Source organism: Aspergillus flavus, chromosome 3, assembly GCF_009017415.1.
Source record: "Aspergillus flavus chromosome 3, complete sequence".
NCBI classification, from domain to species: Eukaryota; Fungi; Ascomycota; class Eurotiomycetes; order Eurotiales; family Aspergillaceae; genus Aspergillus; species Aspergillus flavus.
In genome coordinates, this window is record NC_092407.1 from 4191574 (window position 1) to 4205621 (window position 14048).

Sequence of the window (14048 nt, forward strand, 5' to 3'; positions counted from 1 at the left end):
TATGGGATCCATCGTCGACGCCGAACAAGCCAGGAAATTGTCGCTTTTCCGACCTCTTGGTAAGCAGCCAGTCAGATGATATTCCCTTTCCCCGTGCAATCATTATTGGCCCTCATCCACCCTTCTTGAACCCGGGAGCCAAACCGATACTCTGTGCCCCTCAACGACGCATTTTACTGCCCCTCTTCCGCGGCGATGGTTTTCTTGGCCATCGCCCGTACGGCCCATCGTGATCCTCTGATCATGTCCCTCATTAGTGCCCTTCCTTACAACTATTGCATGCCTGTACTCCCTTTTCTTTCATCGCCGCTGCCGTTGGATCGATCGGTGACTGTCCGCCATGACTAACGGACATGGGAACCCCACAATCCATTGCTGATCTCAACATACAGGTTACCAGCGCAACTCATGTGGCTACTGTAAATCCGACAATGGAAGTGAGTCTCTCTGGCACATGTCCCTTCCCTCCCTCTCACAATGGATAGTTCTTCAGCCATCTATTGCATCTAAGGTCCTTCTAATATGTATCCACTGCAGGCGCGTCGTACTATACTAGCTCTGTATCAGTACGTCCCGCCCATTATGAGGAACTCGTCAACCGTGGGTGGAGACGGTATGTATCTATCACTCGCTTGAAGAGGCAGTACGTGGCATCCGGTCGCTAATTCCTACTCCAGATCAGGGACGCTTTACTACAAGCAGAACCTGCAGAGATCATGTTGTCCGCACTATACGATGAGGTATGTACAAGGCAACCAAGAGTAACCTACATCGGCTGTGGTCCACTAACCTATTAATTAGACTTGAGGCAACAGCCTTCAAGTCGAGAAAGGACCAACGCAAAGCGATCAATCGCTGGAACAAATTCGTCCTGGGACCGGAATACATCCGAAGGGCAGCTTATCTGTGCCCAAAAACACGGGAGTGAGTCCATCGACTATGACCCGAACATGAGAACAGGGTTAACCTCAAATATTTTCAGAGAAAAGAGGCACCGGAAATGCAATTTCGATCTGCTCACAGCTGTTCACGAAGCTGAATACAGCAATGTGAAGCGGCCCATTGATCCCAAGACCAAGAGATACTTGGAACCTGCTCATCGATTTGAGGTCAACATAGAGGGGGATTCTGTATCTCAGGCAAAGTAAGTGTAACCTAATTCCTGACCATATCACTTTTGCTAATAACCCAAGATACGAGCTCTTCCTCAAATACCAGACCAAGGTCCACAAGGAAGACGTCTCCACTTGGCAGCAGAAGGACTTCAAACGGTTCCTCTGTTCGGGCCTGAAGCGTTCCCCGGCTGATCCTAAGTCTACTGAAAAGAAACTAGGATCATGGCATCAGTGCTACCGCCTGGACGGGAAACTCATAGCCGTTGCGGTCCTGGACTTGATGCCGAGTGGCGTGAGCTCTGTATATATCTTGTAAGTTCTGTTTTCTCCAAGGTCATTCGAGCAACGACTGACAGCTAAAGCTATGATCCCGACTACGAACAATGGGAATTCGGGAAACTCAGCGCCCTAAGGGAAATTGCCCTCTCTATTGAAGGTAGTTACCAGTATTACTACATGGGTAAGTTATTACCAGCCTCTATCTACGGCCTATGAAACGGCCATCGCTGACAACCCTTATACAGGCTATTATATCCACTCGTGCCAGAAAATGCGTTACAAGGGATCCTTCAAGCCTCAGTACATCCTCGGTAAGGCCACCACCAGTTTTCAACAAACAAAACAGACATATTGACATATATAGACCCCGAAAGCTACACATGGGATCCGCTTGACGGCGAACTGGCAAAGAAGCTAGACGAACGTCCATACGTATCGCTCTCGCGTGACCGCCGTCTTGCGGCTGAAGGCACACCAGAGTCCGCCGGGACAGAGGCCGATGCCGAAATCAATGATGATGAGGTATCTCTCTTCGACCTGCGCATGCCCGGTGTCCTGTCTCTGGAGGAAGTGGAGCCTTTGGATTTGGACCACTGGCTACTCCTCGTCCATGGTAGTTTTGTTCATATGATTGTAAGTACATTTCTCCGTGAATTGCCCTTATCTATTGACCTTGTATTGACATGTACTGCCGCAGGACCTCGTGGGATGGGAGACGATGCCTATGGATAACCCCCAGTCGGTTAAAGGGATTATTGCTGAACTTGCCGCGGTGTTGGGGCCGAAAATTGTCAAGGAAAGTGCCGTCGTATTATTCGACTAATAGCGCCTCTAGATATTACTCTTATCTATCCATAAAGGAAAATCTCATGGGGAAAAAGTGTGTCAGAAAACATGTAATTCAACCTATATATAGCATAAACGTATATGTAAATTATTGCAATAAAAGCAAACCAACTCCGTATATGTCATGATCACAGCGTCCTCCAAAACGCCCCGCCAAATGGTTCAATAAAGCATAAGAGATAGACAAGCCATAAATGCATCCCAGGTAAAAACGTAGAAACCCATGCAAGTATGCAAAGATGGTAAAATAAGTCAAATGCACACGCTAAAGCATATCCCAAACGTATTCACAAATTGCCAAAACGATCACGTATCAAATCATGTGCATTCAACACATCAATTCAACAGGAGGCCGAGAGGTCTTGGGCGGGGCCTTCCGGATCGGCATCTCAATGGGACTCATATCCATTTCCAAATCGTCCACCATGATACTCGTATCTTCGACCATAACAGCAGGCAGGTTAGGGCTTCCGCCGTGGTCTTCAGGGTGGTAGATAAGGGTGCTGCTTCTGCTGCGCTGTCCGGACATAGAGGCGGGCCAGCTCCCCGTGCGCTTATCGGAGGTCATAGACATCGGAGTACCGGGTTCACAGGTCTGGCTGATACCCTCGTAGACACCGGATTGCTCGGTCTTCAACTTGGCCAAGGCGGTGGCGAGATCACTGGCGTGCACCTCCTTGTTCGGGGGTTCCTCGTTGCGCATGACCCATCCGTGCGGGGGGCTGGGTGGCGGGCTGATGAAGAAGAGCTTGTCGGCATGGGGGGCTTCCAGGAGCTTTGGGCGGCGGGATTCCTCGTCTAGGATTGGGGTGGGTTCGCCGAAGTAAACTCTCGGGCGGACGTTGTGCTCGAGGAGTTGGCCGTCAAGGAGTTTCCGGACACTAAGGGCGTCTTCTTCTGTGTAAAAAGAACAGATGAGGCGGCGGAGAGAGGGGAGTGGAGAGAATGAGTTCAGGGGCGCGATGGACTCAAGTTGTGCGCGGAGAGTGGCGAGGGAGGCGGGTTGGAAGATAAGAATGTTGCTCAGTTCGGTGATGATGAGGGTATTTGTTGGCTTGGTTGGTTGAGACATTGTTGGAAGATTGGAGAGATCAAGCGTGAGGGCTGGTCGAGATGACCGAGAGACCTGGTTGGCGCTGGAGGGAGAGGCAGGAATTGACCCCGGAGGAGATGTGGTGAGTCCAGACATTATTGGCTTCAACGTTTGGTTTGAGGTTTTTGAGAGACGGAAGGGTATGTCTTGCGAGGTAAGATTGGAGGAGAGAGGAAGAGATGGAAACGGTGAGAGTTTATGGGTGGCGGGAGGGACAATCAATGATTATTGATAAGTCACGAGATAAGGCAAGACCGCTTTCAGATTTGGAGTTTCAACAGGAACAAAAGGAGACGTTCTTTGATATATAATCAGTCACCTCTGTCTTTTGCTGTTTGCAGTGTGGTTCTGGTAAATTCTATCCAATCTAAAGAACGATTCTGTTCCCAACTTATATACCGGAAATGTCCAATAACAGCATTCCCAACTGCAGGTTTGCTGCGCCTCCTCGAGGACGCACGGTCGGGATCCAACACTGCCCCCAAGTCCAGAAGCAGTAGCGATTACGACTTGTCCGCTGGCTCGGTTCCTGACGATCCATCCATTTTTGCTTTAAATTTTTTCTGCCTGTTTTTGAATCCTTGCCACGGCTCCGCTGTGGCTGGAGAGACAAATGAATGATGCTCTTTGCCACAAGCACTGCCGAATTCAGACCTTTACCATCGATTCCAAAATATGCTTTATGCTTCTGATGAATTACAATCATAATTCCTTCCCGGTGATTGCCGTGGGAAGGATGATCAGTTGCTCATGTTCCGAATCCACCGCCTGATTCTGTCATCAGCAGAAGTTGTTGGCTTGATGGACTAGTTAACCTTGTACTGTATGTCCAAAGTATGACAAGGCACTATAGCACTGCTGGACACATACTATACAGCCCCCCAAATCCTTCCAACGGTTGGAACTCGGAACAAAGTTCTGTCCCCCGTGCCAGTGTCATTCCGTGGATCGGTCCCGGAAAAGGGGGGACACTCCACAGATTCTTGGTCTCCATCGCAGCTCCGCCCCCCGGTGGAGGTCCAGATTGCCTCATCCTCCGCGTTGTGTCCACGAATGTGCGGTGTCGATGATGCAGCCCACGCCAATGGACGGTGAGGACTTGCGGGTTTCCACTCTAGGCAGTCGAAATCTAAGCTGGCTGACAGCATGCACTATCCATGCACTCCGCTCTAAGCCCCTACGCGAATGATCACCGTACTGCTCGGATATGGGCAGCCGTCTCACCCTGCAGGAGCCATAGCCATACTTTGGCTCCATGCCAAGTTTCAAGCTACTCGATCTCTTGACTCGTAATACCTTCGCTCTCAGTTGCCAGATATCGCTTCGGGTGCGGAGTATACTAGAGAGGATTCTCTCCATCAATTGCACGGTCACACCACGAGCCTGCTGAACAAGGCTCAGCGATGCTCCAAAAATGGCAGAGTCAACCATTTTCTTCCTATACATGCTATTCTCGTGAAGTTCTCTTTGTTAATTCTTCTGCCTTTGTCTTGCAGAATCCATCTGCCTGGCTGCGGAATATTGACCTAGTTGCGCTTTAAGGGTTCATGCATAGCCACCCCGGAATCTGTCATAGTATCCATCTTGAGTGATCCGCCCGAATCCGGTGCCGCACCAAACCATCTTGCCAATTCCCAGCATCACCCTATCCAACCTCCATGAAAGTATCATGTAGCCTAAAAGCCAGAAGTTCTTCGACGTGAGAGTTACGAAGCCTCAGTTACCAGGACGCCTTGCTTATCCTCAACCTCAAAGAGCAATCAATTGCCCTAAGCCTTGCACAGCGTTCAGTCGTTCACCTAAACTTATCTTACAACTAGCCCTATCCTGCAACCGGGCAATAGCCTAAGATTTCTTCACAAAAGGCCCCCGTGACACCTCAGCCTGACTCTCATGACTCTCAAAAGCAGATGGCAAGCCAGAATTAACATGAAGCTGCAAATTAATATTCGCTTTCGCAACCTAGCCGCAAGGGCAATATCCTCAACCCAAAAGACATTCAACCCGCTCGCATCAATATAGGCGGGGGCGAACTCTCTGGGCAGTGGGCACGAGTAGGCGCAGCATAGGCCTCGACCTTATCCCGAGCCGACAAAATTTTTACCCAAGGGCTTGGTCCAACCAGTGATATTATCACCCGTTTTCCACAAAACCAGGGGCTCTAACTCCGGTTGTAGAACCGTCACCCGATCGTCCAACATCAGATAGATAAGTTCTGCAGGCCCGGCGATAGGCCTCGATCTTGCCATTAACGCCGACGCAGCGGCCAAGTGTTCACCTGTCGTAGCGATGCGGCTCGTGTCCACCACGAACTAGGTCCGCGTTCTTGTGCAACCACTTCAGGCCCGCGTAACAGTCCTCCGATGGCGTTAGGCAAGGCTTCTCCGGTGCTACCCGTTATCCTAGTAAGACCTGGGCGCGGGTGTCTTGGACCTGCCAGCTGAGGGCTCGTGCACATCGAACTGGAACATGCCTCCGCCATGCATATGCAAGATAGTCGAGGCCAGCGCTGTAAACGTAGGTTGTTCTTGAGCAAGAGGCGATGGATGGACACTGTCTGACAGTCATAAGTGAGCCCGTGAACTCGTGAACAGTCTACCTCACATCTAGGTTCAGGGAGCGCCTCGGAGGGCGCCGCATAGTAGGCGATGTTAGCCTTCCGTCGAGGCTCGATCTCAACACCGCCAGCTTAGGTGCTACTACTATGGCGGATGGGAAACCGACTGCGGCCGTGATGAAATCCGGGTTGTGCTTGAGAGGAGAGAAAGGGCAATCTCTATATTGATCAGAGTAAGTGTAACACATTCTGGAGTATGAATAACAGGCTTGGTCCGCTTATAGACTATATGAACTAAGAGGTAGGGCACCCGTTTCAACTCCTCTTAGATACGGTAGAATCCCTCACATAGGGGGCTTGTGGAGTTCTCATCGCACCGTATGTTATTTTAGTTTGCAATGGGTAGTCCAAGGGAGTTCTTTGGTCCTGTTTCCTTTTATCCGGCTGATTTTATATATTTTGATTAACTCCGTACTCGAGTCCGTCTACGCATAACCCTATCTAAGCTTATATGAATTTAATACAATGTGAACATATCTTCGTTATGACTCTCTTGTTTTATCTACTATTGCTTCATATACTTGAAGCGAATACGATAGAGAAGTATGTCACGTTCAACTCGACGTATAAAATATGGCTATGCAATGATTTGAGCATCCTATACCTACATATATAACTTCATGCAATAAGTACTGTACCCCACGAAGACTACTGCATAAGAAATAACATAGATAGAAAATCCGATAGCAGCACTCTCTCGCATTCTTCTCTACTCTCAAGTCTTGGGGATATCTTGTTCATCGAGGTATATAGAACGATCCAAAACCAAAGCAAGTGAACAGAACCGATCTGAAACTCCGAGATGAGGGGGAAATCGACAGATCACTTGAAACAGAAATGAGAAACACCATCATACACCATCGTTTCACTTGGTATCATATCTTATAAATGTTTTAATGAAAATTGCTCCCGCCTCCGTGGTTTTCCCCTTACCAAAGCCCACAGTGCTCTTCCTGCTCCCGACCCACACACTGTTTGCAAGATAGGAGAGTAATAACTAAAAAGAAAAGCATTGCTGAAAACAGAGAAATCAGAGAACAAAAGCCCGGGAGGAAGACGGCTGGGGTGGGACCTCGTAATCCGCTTTCCCAGCCATCTGTCATGCCCTTTTTTTTCCGAATTTTCCCGCCATCTTTAACTGCGTGTTCCGAATGGTATCAAGAAAAAACAAAAAACCGCTGATTGCAAACCTAAAAGAAAATTAAAAAAAAAGAGGTCTTGGGGTATAGTGCTGCAAATTGACATTGTTTTAACGCGGTGGCCCAATAGGGGCCGGGTATCCAGAAGTAGAATTGGAAGTACTAGGACGACCACTATCAAAAGACGCGCGGGGGTCATGCTTGGGGGTCATGTCCCCCGGCGCGGTACCGAATGGAAATTTTGTGTCAAAGCGCGCTGGCCAGCCATTGCTGCTGCTGTGGCTGTGGGAGCTCCCCAGGACGGGCAGATCATCCTCGGGGAGATTCACGCCCGAATCGTTCCATGGGTTGCGGTAGCCACTATCCCGAGATTCCATGGAAACCAGTGAAGCCTTAGAGGCGTTGCTGGAGGCGTGTTTGAAGAACGATCCGGGAGAGGCGGAGTGGTTCTTGCGGCCGATGAAAGACGAGAACGACGAGATGCTACCAGGCTTACGGAGTCTTTCGAAGATCGATCCGCGCTCGCTAGTCTCATCGGAAAAGTTGGGTCTGGTGGGAGAGTCCGTAACAAGGGGAACAGGTGCATGTTGCAACAGCTTAGAGTCGAAGAACGGCAGAGATTCTTCAAACGAGTCAGATTTAGGACGTGGAATGGCTCCTTTGACGGTATTAGCATCAAGTCCATGTGCCACTAAGCGCGAGATTAGAAAATCGATCGCATCCTTGAGACCACCGGCATTGTTCCGAGTGTATCCAAGCACAACACGGTCCTCGGGAGGTAAAGTCGGTGAAACTGAGCCAGTTGAACTAGTTTCGGAGGAGGGGAAGTCAGCACTGAGGTCAACCGTAGTATCGACTTCATATTGCTCCTTCAGCTTGGCGCAAACGTCGCTGCGGAATTCGACAGACTTGAAGTACTCGCGAAGTTCGTGAGAGCTTTGGAAAAGGAGCTCATGGCTCTCCGGGACCATTCCAAGCAAAGCATCAACAGCTTGCGGAACCTGGTATTCAGGTCCTGAGATGGTCACCACATCACTGGCAAGTTCGGTGCTGGGGAACTCGATCTTGCAGTTCCATTTCTTTTCGAGCTCATCGATCTCCGTCATGCGAGCGAGGAGTTCACGGTGGTAGAGGCGGTTGATCACAACGCGCTCAGACACATATTCTGCGTCGACCTTCTCGACCATGTCCATGATCTCCTGCTTGACAAGATCCAAGCTCTGTGCGTTACGGGCTGGCGTGCGGCAGATGACATTGTCAACCTTGATGTCGTCATCCTCCTTGCCCATACCACCGCGATCCATAGCATTAGAAAACTTGACGAAGACCGAGTATTTTTTCATGATGCGCTGAATATGCTGGCCACCGATGCCAATGATCCGCTTGTGGTATTGATCGGGAACATGGAACGAGATCGAAGCCGGCATTTCCTGCTCGACGAGATCGAGACCGTTCTTCGTTGACTCATACTGGTTTCCGCACACATCGATGTAGAAGTTGTACTCGTTGAAGCCATCGAAGATAATTTGCACATTACCTGTTCCATGTTAGAAACCAGGACTACGAAGCGCAAACCGATGCAGTACTCACTCTGTCCCATGATCTTGTTGATCTTGCCGTTCTTTTTGCCGCTGACAAACTCTTTGTGCTCGTTTGCTAGTTCGATTTTCACACGCATCTGGTACTGGCTCCGCTGGACGAATGGGATCTGGTTGACGACCATCATAGCGGCCTTCACGGCGTCATCGGACCCGTTGATGGTGAAGGTCAGGTTGTCGAAGCTCACTTCTGCCGCTGAATTGGTGCAGATATCGGACAGCATGGTGCGAACATCGGCGGGTGAGGGGGCGCGGAAGGTCCCTTGAGAAGGATCCGGCATGATAATCCACCACGAGGCACTATAGAATTGACCAGCCTAGTCAAGTTAGCCAAAAGCTTGCAGCATGAATCCTGTTGAACGTACCAATGCCATGATCTCCCGAACAGTGCGCTCTACATGCAGCACCTCGGTGCCTTGGATACGGACAAGACCCCGTTGGCTGCCTAGTTGAGGGAAGAGAACGTAAGAGCCATTCATCTCCATCACCTTTCGAACTTTGTCCAAACGGTCCAGCAAAATGTTGTCAATCTTATTAGAATTGACAATGACATCCTTGACATAGATCTTGACGCCCATGACAAGCTCTCTCAACTTTTGCTTGGCTCGAGCAATCTGTTCTTGAGTATCACCGGTGATATAGACCTCATCTTCACTGCGACGGTGAGCGCCTGGTGGCGTGTAGCCGAAGATGCGAGGAAAGGGAGGCGGGAAGTAGATGGCAGTACCCGTGGCGGCCTCGATGAGCTTGATGTTTTTGCGAGTGCGACCACAGACTAATGTGTGCATGGTCAACTCTAGCTTCATAGCGTCCACATGACGTTTAAGCTAGGAATCGGTTAGTCGTCATTATTGCATGATGCCGGTGAAGGGAAATGGGTATTGTAGGGCCATTATTAATCTTTATGTTCGGAGATTTTCCTTTTCGAATGCGTGAATAAGTAAAATAGAAAACTTACGATTTGATCGATCATGATCAACACCCTGGTCTTGGCATGTTCTGCGCTCTCCATGTCACCGTAAATGGAAACACGGAAACGTTGGTCCAGCCCATTGTCAGAGGCATAGCCGTAAGAAGACACCACTGCGCTATCGTTATCTCGAAGTTTGGGGCTCAACAGGAAGATATCTGTTCCGGTGTATGCGGACAAGGTATCGAGGTGCTCTAATACACTCGGGCGGATTCCTTTCGTGGACCCATCCATGATGAGATGCATATCTACATCAACGGTCGCACAGCGCTATTGATTGGATCTCATTAGTAAGTGGATCAGGCATCCAGGCGATAGCCACCAAATTACGGACGAACATACCAACAGGATAGGTGTCTCGTTCAGGATCCTGGCCCGCATTTTGCGCACGGTCTCGCCTTCACCGGTGATACACACGTTTGTCACCAAGCCTTGAGGTCGCCGTTGTAGGGACGCAACGGATTTAGGCTCTGAGCCGAACACGACTGCCTCGATTCGCCCATTACTACTCTCGGTGATTTGGCGACACAATCTCCGCAAAGCTTCGACATTGCTGGTGTGAACGGGTAAGTTGTGGACCGGCGTGCCTTCGAGAGTGCCTTCAGGAAAAGTCCAGCGCTGCAGAGCACCGGGGCTCGCATGTAGCACATCATCCACATCGGGACCGCCCAAAGTCGAAGAAAACGGCACGTTGAAGGAAAGGTTCACGGTCGGATCGATACCGGTTGGCGGTGTCATGGGTGGTGCGCCATGAGGTCGACGTAGCGAGTGCGATGCCATATCGCTGTGAGGCCTGGACATGCCAAACGTGGGCGTCATTCGCTCCCAGCCATGACGGGCTTGACCCGTAAAGTTGGAGATCTTGTGCATGGCAAGGGCGGCGGGTTCGAATCTCTAACCCCTTGAACGAGTCGAGGGGAAAGAGAGAAACAGCGTCCGAGGAGAAGAATGGCGGAAGGACGGATAGGTGGGAGAGAAGGAAAGAGAAAGCAAAAGGAAGAGGACACGAGAGAGCAAGTGAATTGGGAGAGGAAGAGAGGCGTCAAGGGTGTGGATCGCCGTTCTCGACAGGGATGGGAGAAGAGGGCAAAGGAATGATGAGCGCGCGAAGGTGGTGTGGGCGGACAAGGGCGTTTCTGTCTTGGTACCGGAATGGGTTGGGAAAATGATTCGATTCAATTCAACGACCAAACGGGTATCGAGGGTTCGGGGGGAAGGAGGGGAACAAATAAAACCAAAGAAAATGGTAAGAAAAAAAAAGGAAGCTAAGAAAATAAGGGAAATTGAACAAGAACCTGAAGAGAAGGGGGGAAGGAAAAAAAGGGAATCGAAAATGAGATAGATCAATCAGAAGGGAAAATGTGTAAGTAGGTATGAGTAGAAGAGAAGAAGAAAACCGGATGATCCCAATGGTCAGACGTCGAGCTCTCCAGCGAAGGGGTTCTGGCTTGCCAGTGAATAATCAATGGTACTCCGTACTAAAAAATAAGAAAATAAAAAAAATAAAATCAAAATCATATAATGGAAAATAATAATAAAATTAGTCTCTGATCGATGGGTATGAACGAAAGGTTTGGCATTGGCTTGGGTACAGGAAAGGGTTTAGTGGGGGTTTGAGTCAGCACCCCGTATGGTCTGGTTTGTATGGATGTATCCCCGTACAGTATGTATTGATCAATGAAGGTCTTGTATGAATGGGGAAGAGCTGAGGGAGGGGAATAGGTATGTATGTGTGTATGTATGTATCTTCGTTGGTTCGGAGACACAAGGTAGGTTTGTTTGGTGTGGTTAAGAGAAAAAAGAAAAGAAAAAGTTCACCATCACAACCTCAGGCACAATGAAATTCGAACCGTTCAGCTCCTAGGGAAGAGAAACACAAACAAAACAATCTGATTATCATTGATTCCTTTTCCCCCTATTTCTTTTCAATACTTATAGAGGTTCCTTCTCCTTTTTTCATTTTATTTTTCTTCCTCGTTCTCCCTTCGTCTCCTCATTTCCTCTTCTTTTCAAGATAGCAAGTTCGACATCCTTCTCTTTTCCAAGCGGGATGTGCGGGTCAACCTCTCAGCCCAAAGTCGGCGTCTAGGCCCCCAATGTTTGCAGTGGACTAGTGACTTCCACCCTTCCACCAAGCTAACTATAGGACAGAACGCTCACTAACTGGTAGTACTGACCTAAACTAACCGTATCGAAGTTAAGATCCAAGACCAATTGGCCTTATTAGCACGTCGCGATGAATTTTCCAGACGACTTTAATACGGAACTTAATATGACTCGAATTAAAACATTCGAATGTTGAATCATGGTATGTCGGTTACACCTTGAATGAAGGTCCTATTGTCAGACAACATTCTTCAAACAGAGCTTGCTCCAGCATGACTCAATTATTCTCTTTCCCCCCCTCCCTTGAACAAAAGCTTCTCCCCGCTCGAGGTCAAACCCGATTTTCTTCACGCCAAAAGAAAGAAATGAAAATCACTTGAAACCACCTTCCCTCTCCACCTTCGGGTGCCTCCCATGGCTTCCGGTGGCACACGCACACACACACAGACAGGAATTGATATTTCCACTGCGTTCATCACAGTCCCTACACGGGCAAGGCCCACTCGTGTTTTTCCCTTTTGGGACCCGCAAGCGAGAATCCTCTCTCACCTGTAGTGTGGTAATACCGGCGCGTACGGTAAAGTCAAGCATCAACAACCGGACGATTCCGTCACGACTTTGAACTAAACCAGAACCCGGTATTGTGGTCTCCATTGAAAGACCCATCGCTGCACTGACACTGACAGGATCGGTACCTTTGCAAGGACAGCCCAATGGCTTGGATCCTCCCTGCAGAGAGGAGCCATAACGGGCTTTTTTTTTACCCTTTCTTTTTAAGGTCGAACCCGGCACCGCCTTCTACTCTGCACAATGAAACTCTACATGACATTTATAGGTTGGTGTTTTTCTTTTTTTTGGTTTTCGGCTAGTTCGGTGACACACCCCTGCGGACGTCGGAGGGGAGCAACCGTAACTCTGTAAATATACCTGCCTAACGCCTGGCATTGGCATCAATTCTGCTGATCCCTGAACAAAGGATCGCCATATCTCTCAGAAAGGCTCCAAGGCAAAAACGGAAAACCGTGGATCAGCATGAAACCCAATGGACAACACTCCATAGTAATCAGAGTAAACAATAGCCATGTCGACTTCCGAAGCGGAGAAGTGATGATACACAGGTGACGCAAGGCCGGAATGTCCCACGATGAAACCAGGTCCATGCTTGGTGCTTGCGCTCATGGTTCACGTTCGGGACCCTACAGACGGTCAAGTCCAGTGCCACACCACCGTTAAAATCCTAGAAGGAGATCTCAATGGATGGAGTACCGCTTAGGGCCGGGACCGTCACTATCTACCACTATTAGTTTAGTTAGGTATCTCTCAACCCCCCTCACACCACCTCGCACACTAACGAAGGGGAGGGGAGGGGCCCCATTATCACATTGCTGTTGCCCAAATGCCACTAATGCACTGTGGAGGTACTTCCGTCCCGTTACCTGGGAACCGGCCAGTGATTGGTATGTTCTCTGGCCACTTTCTTTTCAAACGGAAGTGTGGCAAATGCATGTATGTCGGTAATCGTCGATACTCGAGTAGTACACACACCAACACCACCTGACCTCCCCCAGCTGAAGAAGAAGGATCGTATGTATGTACCTCACTAGTAAGTAATACATACTACACTACACCGAATGAGGTGCCCTCGCCAACGGCCGTGAGATAATAGACTGTGGTGCGTGCCAATTGCATCCGTGAAATCCGATGATTGAGTTCTCGTAATAAACTCAAAGATCAACGGTCGTGATAGGGTCAAAGAAACTGCCTCCAACTGCTTCCCTATTACCCGATCTAGCGTCCTGAATCCTGGGGCCTTCACCGTTCAGCCTCAGGCAGGAATGAACTCTAATCACTTGATCCTGGAATCTTTCTCTAACTAAACCATTAATTGACCTCTCAATCACCCTACCACAAGACAGAGACAACAATATACCTAGCAGAAAATCACATAGATCAAGAAAAACCAAATCTAAGACAAGATCCCCAACGACGTCACGGAGTGGGTCAAAGGTCAGTGACTTCATCGCCTCGAGAACCGTCGTAGCACAGAAACAAAGTACGTAAATTTACCACCGACCACCTTCCCTTACTTTACCCATTCAGGTAGGACAAAAGATAAGACCAGCCAACAGGTAAGAACCCCTGACCAAGCACCGGAGATACATATTTACAGTACCTTTTATCCCCGTATCACGCGGGATCTCAACGAATGGATTGATTGTATATACTATTCTCACACCCCCCGCCTAAACACCACATATGCACATACTTATGCAGTGCAGTACAGT

General features: G+C 49.1%; 4 protein-coding genes across 4 annotated transcripts; 1 reads left to right on the forward strand and 3 right to left on the reverse strand.

Moving 5' to 3' along the window:
• Positions 1–477: 477 nt before the first annotated feature.
• F9C07_2231470 (Arginyl-tRNA-protein transferase) lies at positions 478–2217 on the forward strand (the record flags this gene model as incomplete). Its single annotated transcript, XM_071509884.1, has 10 exons — positions 478–484; positions 538–613; positions 678–740; positions 802–924; positions 983–1144; positions 1194–1427; positions 1478–1575; positions 1640–1705; positions 1759–2027; positions 2092–2217. 10 exons carry the CDS (start codon positions 478–480, stop codon positions 2215–2217), a joined length of 1224 nt encoding a protein of 407 aa, XP_071365241.1.
• Positions 2218–2274: 57 nt separating this feature from the next.
• F9C07_2282537 (putative calcineurin binding protein) lies at positions 2275–3687 on the reverse strand. The gene has a single exon (XM_041285534.2). The coding sequence runs from the start codon at positions 3427–3429 to the stop codon at positions 2569–2571; it is 861 nt and encodes a 286-aa protein (XP_041145179.2). The 5' UTR covers positions 3430–3687; the 3' UTR covers positions 2275–2568.
• Positions 3688–4035: 348 nt separating this feature from the next.
• F9C07_7476 (uncharacterized protein) lies at positions 4036–4590 on the reverse strand (the record flags this gene model as incomplete). The annotated part of the gene is made up of 3 exons (XM_071511631.1): positions 4036–4107; positions 4204–4251; positions 4558–4590. The coding sequence occupies 3 exons, from the start codon at positions 4588–4590 to the stop codon at positions 4036–4038; spliced, it is 153 nt and encodes a 50-aa protein (XP_071365242.1).
• Positions 4591–5989: 1399 nt separating this feature from the next.
• On the reverse strand, positions 5990–11773 carry F9C07_1465780 (uncharacterized protein). The gene is made up of 5 exons (XM_041291351.2): positions 10000–11773; positions 9646–9927; positions 9053–9514; positions 8680–9004; positions 5990–8626 (listed from the first exon to the last, which is right to left on the reverse strand). Exons 1-5 carry the CDS (start codon positions 10525–10527, stop codon positions 7200–7202), a joined length of 3024 nt encoding a protein of 1007 aa, XP_041145180.1. The 5' UTR covers positions 10528–11773; the 3' UTR covers positions 5990–7199.
• Between the last annotated feature and the right edge of the window lie 2275 nt (positions 11774–14048).